This window comes from Euprymna scolopes, chromosome 42 (genome assembly GCF_053919585.1).
Source record: "Euprymna scolopes isolate OS-2025 chromosome 42, ASM5391958v1, whole genome shotgun sequence".
In the NCBI taxonomy this organism is placed as follows: Eukaryota; Metazoa; Mollusca; class Cephalopoda; order Sepiida; family Sepiolidae; genus Euprymna; species Euprymna scolopes.
In genome coordinates, this window is record NC_136523.1 from 30,150,758 (window position 1) to 30,161,867 (window position 11,110).

At 36.3% G+C, this 11,110-nt stretch overlaps 1 protein-coding gene across 2 annotated transcripts in view; it reads left to right on the forward strand.

The window, feature by feature from the left end:
• LOC145266981 (UDP-glucuronosyltransferase 2B7-like) overlaps positions 1–9,527 on the forward strand; it is a 35,976-nt gene extending 26,449 nt beyond the window's left edge. For both annotated transcript variants that reach the window (XM_080122823.1, XM_080122822.1), the window contains exon 2: positions 7,948–9,527. In XM_080122823.1, coding sequence (XP_079978949.1) covers positions 7,948–9,085 — 1,138 coding nt within the window. In that variant the 3' untranslated portion in view covers positions 9,086–9,527. The remainder of the gene's footprint in view (positions 1–7,947) is intronic.
• The last annotated feature ends 1,583 nt before the right edge of the window (positions 9,528–11,110 follow it).

Genomic DNA, 11,110 nt, shown 5'->3' on the forward strand with positions numbered 1-11,110 from the left:
TTGCTCAACTCCAACTGAGCTCCAACTGAAAGTCTTTGAATGGGGACCCGCTTATGTAGTCAAGTCAGGGGTAGGTTTGGCTACCGCCTAGACCAATCACCAGTAAGTACGTCATCTCAGAGGAATCCCCGCGTGTGTGCCTGTGATCTAGCGATTTCTCAGGCCCCAAAATGTCCAGCTCATCACCTCAATTTCCGTTACCTATTCTCAAGGTGACATATGTTGCCAGTACCTATAAAATTTATATGTCGGTTTCATAAAAATAATAAAATCAATAATCCTCAGCAGGGTTGAATGCCGATGCCCAGGCATACAATAATACATAACGAATAAAACAAGCATATCTGCCCAGTGTTTCGAGAGTCTCAACCCCCCCCCCCCAACCGCTCCCGGAGACGGTCACGTCACAAGCCGCCCGGCAGTGCCCGGTCATAAAATACGCTTAAATATAATATTTTGATTGATGCAGATTTCGTATTTATTATTATATTATATTGGACCCAATATATAGTAATGATTTAAAGTTAAAAAAAAAAATGATTCCTACGATACCACCGAGAATCGAAAACAAAACGTTTAGCTTACGATTTACTTTTTCCTTTGGCGTTAATGCCTGAGTTATGAAGGCATGTTTGCTGCAAAGCTAAAAATTAAAACATAGCCAATAGCTACTACGTTACGCATGCATATTCGTAATGCCGTCGTTTGATCTTTACCTGGCAAATTCCATGTTTTTTTTTTATTTCACACTTTTGCACCGATTTTCCCCGGCTAAAACCCAAATATAATGTTTCACATGGTTTTGAATACCCTATATAGTAAGTTTCATGTATGTAGTCCAAAGATTGAGAGAGGAGTTTGGTAGGCAAATTTTTTTAAATAAATATATATATATATATATATATATGCATACATAATTATATATAGAAAGAGTTTTGTGTTTACTATAACCCTTTTACGCAAATATTATGCAAGTATAAATCATGTAGAATATCTGCATGAATATAATTACACGTAATAGTTAACTAAAGATAATCATCCCATAAGAAAACCGAAAAAAAAAACTAATCGGGAATTAATTAAAATGAATTAATAAAAGAATATGCAAATTAGCTAGATCTTTTACAGATGAATGCACTTCCACGAGCCATTCAAAGTTGTATTTTCTTTTTAAATAAATAGAAAAAAGTGCTTTTAATATGAATATCAATACACAAACAAAAACAAATTTACAGGAACACACACACACACACATATATACATATATATATATATATATATATATATATATATATATATATATATATATATATATATATATATATATATTAGACTATCCGTGATCTGTTGGGTCAGTATATGTTATAGCCAGCTATGGAACAATGAGTATACAGAATTAATGTATAAACGTGATACTCGTGACGGAAAGAAAACATTTTTAACAACTACGTAAATAGATCATGAAAATTATATATATATATATATATATATATATATGTATATATATATATATATATATATTTACATAGCAGAAACATTCGTGTGAAGGCATATTAAAATAAAAAGAAATATAGTTTTGTCTGAATAGTTTCAACAATAAACCTAGTTATACCTGCAGTATGTGTATGTGATAATCTTAATTCGATTTCATATGCATAATGAAAAATTTGTAATTAACGAATGTTTTGTAAGAAATTTCTTCCCTACACACACAATTTCCTCCCTGCAGATAGCAAATGAAACTCCACAAACAAAGCCATACCTTTAACTCAAATTTTATTCAAGATGTATCATAAATGAAAGTTCTTTGGTCACGGTAAGTCCTTGCAAAAACAGTGGCTGAATTTGCTATTCATTGAAATGGCGCCGTTAGGTATGATTCCTCTGTGGGAATGTTAGTTCGGGGTTTCCTTTTAGAAGGATCCATGCTGTACATGGTGAATACGGCGTGAATGTTGTCGCCCAATATGGCATATTTTAGGACCTCGTGGTCTCTGGAAGAAATAGGAACAATTTCCCATAGTCAAATATATCAAGCCGAACTCTGTAGAATATCCTCATTGAGTAAAATAAGTTCAGCAATTATGCTGTCTCTGTATTTAGAGAAATGTCCTTCGCCCACTCACTGCATGGTGTTCAATGAAGGTAATATCCTGACACTCTATAACAGAGCACCGCTGTGTGAGTCCTTTACTGTTGCGTGTTCATTGCTAGACTGAAAAATAACGCACATGTAATACAAAATTGGCACTAAACTGGTGCATTCAAATTGAACCAATCAAAGACCGTCTAGCAAATCATGTTAGGCGGGCAAATAAAATGGCGTTGGTTATGGAATTTCTCACAATTGTTTGCTTTTCTTTCTTTTTTCTTATGATAAGGTGCAGTGAGCTAAGTATTATGGTATCCTTTCGATGCACAGTTAGGAATTAATACAGATTAGTCATCAAATTACTCTATAAGTACGGCGGCTTTCGTTAAGAATCGCACTTCTTTGTTTACAAAGCCATTCAGCGGAAGTGACGTCAGACAAATTTTAAGCTATACATAACCAACACTGTATATAATGTAACTATTTTTAAAACAAATATAAGTTTTATTCAAATAGCTTTTTGACAAAATTATAAATTTTATACTAAAATATGTTTATGCACTGTTTTTTAACCAAACATCACGTTTTGTTTTTGTTTTTGTTTTGTTTTTTGTTTTTTCAATAATATCTGCAACCGTTTTTGTTTTTAATCAAACAAAAATAAACGTTCATAAATATAGTCAAAACACAAAACCGATTATAAATATTATATTTGTATGTTTGGTGCAAAAAACATAACCAACACCTTTGATGTTTGATTTAAAAAAAAAAACAAATTTTTATTATAATTTTTTTATAAAAGTTCAAACAAAACTTCAGTAAATTTTTACTTGGTTTCCACTTTAAAAGAACGACCTTTCAAACTTTTCGTGTATTCTTAAAACGAATATCGCATTTAAATTTTTCGATTTCTTTTTTCCGATTTTTGAGTCTTCTGTGATGTTTGAAGATCTGTTTCATCTAGATTGTAGATTTCTCCCAGGTGAAATCCATAACGTCCGTTCAGGTCCTTGATGTTAACAGAGAATTTGGTCACATTTTGCTAAACGCGGTTGCCCTTGCACGGCTGGTCGCATCTGGACTCCTGGAACTTATTTTGTTTTCGTGCTACTTCTGAAAGCTGAACAGCCAGTTCTCTGCTATTTGGCCCGTCTCCCAATTGTCAGTGAGTGTTTTTTGTTTGTTTGTGTAAGAGTAACTTGTGTAGTTTCCGACGTGTAGGAGACGGGGAGTCTCGTCGTGGGCGACGAAGCGTTTCACTGAAGAACCACGGCAACACACAGCGAACCAACAAACAATGACAGCCACGGCGCGAAGGTAATTAACAAAGCTCAGCTGACTGCACGAATAGAAACGGAACCCAACGGTCACTAACGGAACCCAACGGTCACTGTACTGATCGCCACGAACGTCAGAACCCGACTGCCTCGCACCTCCAATGGACCGATTTTTATTCCTCAAGATGGCCTAGCTAATTTGCATCCACGCGAGATCTCGCGCGATCCTGCGAGATTCCGTCTCTAATAAAAGCAGGCAGGCGCCATCTTGGAACTCTTTCTTCCGCTGCCCCGACCACAGGATCAGCCACCACCCCGCACGGCAGGCACACACGGACCCTCTTGCGCCGAGGGCTACGGTTAGTCTCACAGTTTATTTTTTTTCAGCGAGTTGATAAGCCTTCTAAGAGTTTTACTGTCAACCGGAAACCCAATTGTTGACGATTATTGATTATTCCACAAGTTCATCCTCTTCAGATTGATTGCAGTTCGTGATCGACAGTTTTGTTCTTTTTCTTAAAAGCTCTTTACGAAATGTATTCGTAAACTTTGTACTGTTCAGCAGTTTGTCCATTATCCACTGCCTTTCCCATGCCTTTCCCCTCTCAGTATTTCTTTTGTACATTCTCACCATCTGTAATTAGAAATAAAAAAATTCAAATAATAAAAAAAAGAGTGTTGCCCCGTATGGCCTACCCCAAAGACCTGCCCCGTATAGACCTGTCCCAAAGTAGGTTGCTGCAAAACAGCAAATAAACACCACACAATAAAAGACAACTATTTTCTCGCTGTGCTAACACTAAATAGCTTGCCTACTTTGCCTGCAAGAAATTCGCGCCACTATAAAGATTAAGAGAGGTGATTAGAATGTTACTAACCTTATTGAATCAACTCACACCGAGTAGTTCCAGCGTACGCGTGAGTTGTTTCCCGCGCAATCTCCGTTGCGGGTGAAGGTCGGCCTTCATAAAACATGGATCGAAAGAGAAACGGACAGATTCAGCGAACTTATGATATTTAAATTGTATCAACCTGCCCAGGTCTCCTCTGCACTGCACGCATATCGCTTTCAATTTCTCCATTTACATATTGTTGCTAATTTTCCGATTTGCATGCATATCACTCCCAATTTCCCTATTTATGCGTATTTCGCCCACAATTTCCATCTATTTACACATATTGCTTTCGATCACAATTTCCATCTATTTACACATATTGCTTTCGATCACAATTTCCATCTATTTACACATATTGCTTTCGATCACAATTTCCATCTATTTACACATATTGCTTTCGATCACAATTTCTTTATTTCACGCATTTCGCCCACAATTTCCATCTATTTACACATATATCGTTTCCATTGCTTTCGATCACAATTTCCATTTATGTACACATATATCGTTCAATATTTCTTTATCTCCACATATCGCTCCCAATTTCCATAGTTACGCGCATATCGCTCATGGTTTCTTTTATTTACACGTATATCGCTCCTAATTTCTCTTAATTTATCGCTTCGAATTTTCCTATTTATACGCAGATCGCTTCGAATTTCTTTCCAGTGTCTCATTGAAAGTTAAAACGCTTATGAAGAGTACTAAGGACTTGGCTCCAAATCGTTCCAGGAAGAAGACTTTCTTTAGACCAAGATAGTCAACCTTGCTATCACCCGACGTTTGTCCTCCTCCTTTGTTTGTTAACAAGGCATAGAGATTCCATCACAGGGACTCTCTCGTGCTTGGCCTTGCTTCCTGGTTAGGACAATGAACATCCTTTAACCATCACTCTCTCTCTCTCTCTCTCTCTCTCTCTCTCTCTCTCTCTCTCTCTCTCTCTCTTGTTCTAAACTCCTTGACTAAGTTTGTAACAGTATGGATACAACACTTCCTTTAGATACTGTCTGTTTATGTAGCTCGAGAAACCGAGCCTATGAATGTGGTGGGCAAAACAACCACCAAAAATGTTTATCTTATTTCTTTATTTACACGCATATCGGTCCCAATTTCTCTTCATTTACGCGTACATCGCTTCAATTTCAATTTTTACGCGCATATCGCTTCAGTTTCCTTTTTTACACTTAGCGATATACAGATGAATGTAGGGAAATATATATAAATTAAGAAATTGAATGGAATATGGCTGTCACTGTCCCGAACCGCCTTCTAGATCATGATGATTATCAAGCCTCGCTTCTTGATCTACTCTTAACTACACTACATGAGGCTTGTATGATGAATGCCCAAAGCCCACTCAGCAACACTAATCACCTTGTTATATTGGTACATATTACCGTTAATGCTCCGTGAGGTAATATATGTTCTCCTCCTGCTGAATAGTGTGCAACTTGGGCAAGTAAATTTGTCAAGTAGATATTGAAACGTATTTCCACACAAAAATTCTACAGCAAACCTCGCTTTCCCCAAGAGTTTACTTCAACCTATGCAGCCATATTTGTGAAAAAAAGCAGAAAGCGTACTACGATAACCGCCATAAGTCAGATACAAATAGGCAAAAAATTATAGAAGCTAGTAATCATTGTCAGAGTGTAATAGTCGAGACCAAGTGAAGATATGCTGAAATAAACAGAAACGATATTGGGTTGCAGAAATTAGGAACGATTTCTAGAAAATTTATAATAGTTTTGTAAATAATGAGCAACCAACAATTCTCCCACTATCCAACAACCATGGTGTTGCATACTTGTCGAAAACGTCGACTCTAACTCCACCTTAGATACCATAAACAACTCCCTCCTAAATTTCATATGGTAGACAGAAGTCACACTTGATGATTACCCCTTCCATGTCTGCAGTATCAAAAAACCTACACACCTCCAAGGCGCCTGATCTTATCCTTGCTATACTAATAAATAAATGCTCTGCTGAGCAAGCTCTGTTCTCTTCGAACTCTATAACAAATGACTTATCGAATCTTGCTTCGCTAATAGCTGAAAAATTGATTCTGTGGTACCAGCATTCAAGAATTTTGGTAAAAGAATTATCGCCACTTAGCTTCTCCTTTACTTCATTAAAATCTTTGAGTCGATAATCAAGTATTCCACTATTATCAAAGTGGCACTGTGTCTTGTTTGGGGTGAAATAGCAATAAAAAAAGCGTTTGATAAAGTTTGGTATGAAATGAAAATTAATTACTGGACGAATAGTTAACATAATTAAATCGAGAGAAACATACAGGTTGTCCTCAATGGCCATACATTCAAACAACATGACATTAATACATTCAAACAACATGACATTAATGTTGAACTGATGCTTATAGCTTTATTGTTCCTAAACGACCTCTTTTATGAAATTGTGTCCGAGATGGGTATATTAACATTTAATGCTATTAAGACAAAACTCCTTTTCTTCAACAATTTTAAAGAACTGATGAAATTGTATCCGAGATGAGTATATTTTCTAATGATGACACGTACTATTCTAAAACTGTGGTAAACGTGACTGTGCACATATCTCAGATAATGTCTGAAACGTTAGAAAAAAAGAATGCAATTTATAGAGGAATGGAATGTAAATTTAATGCTACTAAGACAAATTTCCTTTCAACCATTACAAAGAAGCTTTCCAGCAATCGGTTGCCATGAATAACACTCTAGATAATGGTTCATCATTCAAACTCCTCGACTAACATTCACATGTAACATGAATTGGAACAAATACATAGAAATCTTAGTAAATGAACTTGTGGAGATGTAAATTGTTTGTAAGATTTGATGATATTAAGACAAAGTTCATTTCTTTTAAAAATTACAAAGAACTTTTCCATGCCCCAATTGCCATGGATAATAACATTTTAGGCGAAAGCTTATCATTCTAATTTCTGGATCTAACATTCACAGGTAACATGAATTGGAACAAAAAATGTAGAGAACTTTGCTAAGGCTGCTGCAAAAAAAATGAGAGCTCTCTCTATCGTGTTAAAAATATACTATATCTCTAAATAGTTACTATTTATTCATACATAAAATATTGTTGAACGAATGCATCAACCATCTTTTACTTTTTATTTCGTCAGGGTCTCAAAAAGAGAATCATTTGAAACTCGTTCCCCATCGCCGCAACTTTGAATCCCTGTGCTTCTTTTACAATTACTTTGATAGAATGTGCTCGGATGAACTCGCACAACTGGTATCCCCCTCGATGTAAATACTCCTGACTAACAAGCAGCAAAAACCCACACCTTCATTGTTGATCTCCCCTGATGTGAAGTTTCTTCACGTGACCTGCTAAACTTTGGAATCCGCTTTGTTCTGTTCCCTCGACAATATTAACAGGCAGATATTTGAGTGTAATTTGAACAGACATCGTGCTGCTCAACTCTCTATTTAAAGTGTGCCTTTGCACATTGTCCCTTATTCACAATAGCTCAAATAAACCTCAATGGTAATCTGGATTGTTTCGAGTAAAGATGATTTTTAAAAATCTAAATTATTATGTTTTTGTATTACGTTTAGAGTTGTTAGACGAAATAAATGTATTTTATTGATTTTTCAAAGTAAAATATGTTCAGCATGAACTATGTTTCATTTCCTGGTATTTTTTTTTCTCTCTCCAGTTTTCCCACAATGATGTTCAGCTTTGCCGTTTGTATTTTCTTGGCAATTTTCAGTCTTCATTGCCAACAGCAAGTGCACGCTGCCAAAATCCTGATCGTCCCAATGCCAGCTCATAGTCATGTGTCTGAATCAAACACAGTCGCTGTAGAATTGGTGAAACGTGGTCACCAGGTCAAATTCTACTTTCCTGATGACTTCGATTCCAGCAAATGTGCCCCAGTCATCCCAAGCATAAGATATGGACAAGATGCAATGTATCATGCGAAGCAAGTACTTGACAAGATAACTGAAGTTACTTCGAAGGGAAGATATTCGCGTTTCAATTACATGCAAGCCGCTAGGAAGGCGATTTGCGCTCAGTTAGTTAATAACACAACCGGTCTCGAGAAATTACGACAAGAAAACTTCGATTTTGCAATTGTTGATTATCTTTTTTTTATAAAATGCAACTTACTAATTCCATATAATTTATCGATTCCTTTCGCTGGTATCAGTTCGGTCATTATGTCATTGGACGCTGGTCAACCGATATCGACATCAGTAAGTCCGTCTGTCTTTACACCATATACACCCAACATGGCTTTTCATGAACGACTGATTAATACTGTAACCCACATTATGACCAATATTGTCACGTATTATCTTTTAGAGGCTTATGATTATTCCAAAATTGCACCAGGACTCAGCTGGAAAAACTTACAGGAACTTTCCAAAAAAGCCGAGATATATCTGGAAAATTCCGACGTAGTTCTTAACTATCCAAAACCATCAATGCCAAATCTAATCCAAGTTGGTGGACTTACAGTAAAACCTCCAAAACCTTTACCAAAAAATATTCAGAAATTCTTTGACGAAGCAAAACATGGAGTCATCATCGTGTCATTTGGATCAATATTTAAATTCAACGAAAATTTGAAAAATATTTTTATGTCTGTATTTCAAAAACTGAAACAGAAAATTTTCTGGAAAGCCGATGAAGAAAAAGAAATAGGAAATGTTTTAATGACAAAGTGGTTACCCCAAAACGATGCATTGGCCCACCCAAACACAAAACTCATAATTTATCATTGTGGTAATAATGGAATGTTCGAGAGTAGACCACGGCGTACCTTTAGTCTGTGTCCCACAAGCAGCTGACCAGTTCATGAATTCGCATAAATTGGGATATTTAAAAATTGGTCGATTTTTCGATCTTGCTGATCTGACCGAAGAATTACTCCAAGAATGCATACTTGATGTCCTCGGTGACCCCAAATACACGGCAAATATCAAACACTTATCAGAAATCTATCGAAGTCGACCAGAGATAGCAGCTGAACGAGCTGCGTCGGCCATTGAACACGTGATCAAATATGGCGGAAAACATCTTCGCCTTGATCAAGTCGATTTGTCAACTTTTCAATTGTTGGCTGTTGACGTTTGGTTTACTATTTTTGTATTACTGGTTGTTTTTATTAAAATTATTGTTTTTATTTTAGGTTTTTGCAAGCGTTTTGTGCAGTCGAAAAACAAAATGAAGCAAAATTAAATAAATTTATGTTCGTTAATAAAATTCTTAATTGAAAAACAATAAAGAAAACATTTTGTCTCTTGTTTTGTTTTGCACGTTTTTATTCACTGTTTCATTTATTTACTAAGATATCTCAATTCATAATTTGTCTTTGTAACCAAAAGAAATGAGAAAATGATTAAATTTGAAGCATATCAAAAGTCAACTTCCAAATACAATTTTCGCTTGTCATGTTTTCTTTTCTTAATTTTGCCTTTGTTCACTTCCACCAAATCATATTTGGAATGAAATCGTCGTGTTTATTTGATGTTGGGTGTTTTTAGCAAGATTCCATTCCATTTGAATTCAAGGGAAATGGGGAACAGAGAATAATTCCTGAGGCAAGACGGACACGATTTTAACAGGGAGATCGATTTTGATGATCAAGAATAATAAAGGTTCACGTACTGACCACTGGGATACTCGCATTAACGTCATGTTTAGTAGTGAGGGCATCAATAATGACCTGGATCTTAATTTTAGCTAAGAAAGATCTTTTATTAAATATTCTTCTAGTAATATCCAACAAATTATTTTTTTCTGAAAAGACTTTCATGTCAGATCAAAAGTCTTCGATCTATCAATTACTAATGCTCTAGCTTTATCTGCTTTTTCCAGCGTATATTTGTTCAAATGGTCGCTATTACATGAGGTGCCAAGATTTTTTATGATATACAGGGTGAACAGAAGGTCCTTGGACCAATTCAAAAGTGGTTTATTAATATAAAATTACAAAACTATAAATTAAACATGAATGAAAATTATAAGTTAGGAAACCAAGAATAAATTCAAATTATTTATTTTCAATGTGATGTCCCTTCCTTTCGATTAGACGTTCGATTCTCTGTCTGAAGTTACCAATCGAGGCACGCAGCGTTTCCTGAGGTATTTTAGCCCATTCACTCAGAAGAGATGTCTTCAAAGCATCAACACTTGGATAAGCAACAGAAAAGACCTTTGCCTCCAACAAAGACCACACCGAAAAATCCATGGGATTCAAACCAGGCGATGCAGGCGGCCACATCTCCTTACTCCAGAATCTTGGAAAATGACGCTGACACCAGTCCTGAGTTTTTCTGGAGGTGTGGGATGGTGCTCCGTCTTGTTGGAAGGTGAAAGGCTGGTCTTTGAAGTGTTTCTTCATCTCTTCAAATGCTGGAACCAAAATATCGTTAATGTAGCGATCTGTGTTGATCTTAACCCCCTGCTCCACGAAAATCAGAGGCGACTTCCAAGATTTGGAGACTGCAGCCTACACCACGAGGGAAGACGGCTTTTCTAGGCGGAAAACTATTCTCACGGAGTCATCAATGTCTGCTGAAGATTTTGCGTAAACTCTGTCGTTCTGATTTTTAACAGTCGCTTCAATTGTGAAGAGTTTTTCATCAGAAAAAAACGATCTCTCGCTCTGCCGTGCCAGCCTTCAGTTCTCCAAGAAGAATTTTTGCTCATTCAAGTCTCTTGTGCTTTTGGACAGGTGTGAGGTACTGTCTCTTTCTCATCTTGTTGGGGGACAACTGGAGATCGTTTTTTACGATGGTTTTCATCGAGGTCACGCTCATATTCATGTCTTTAGCCATTTGTCTTGCAGATCTCTTCGGGTTCCTCCTTAC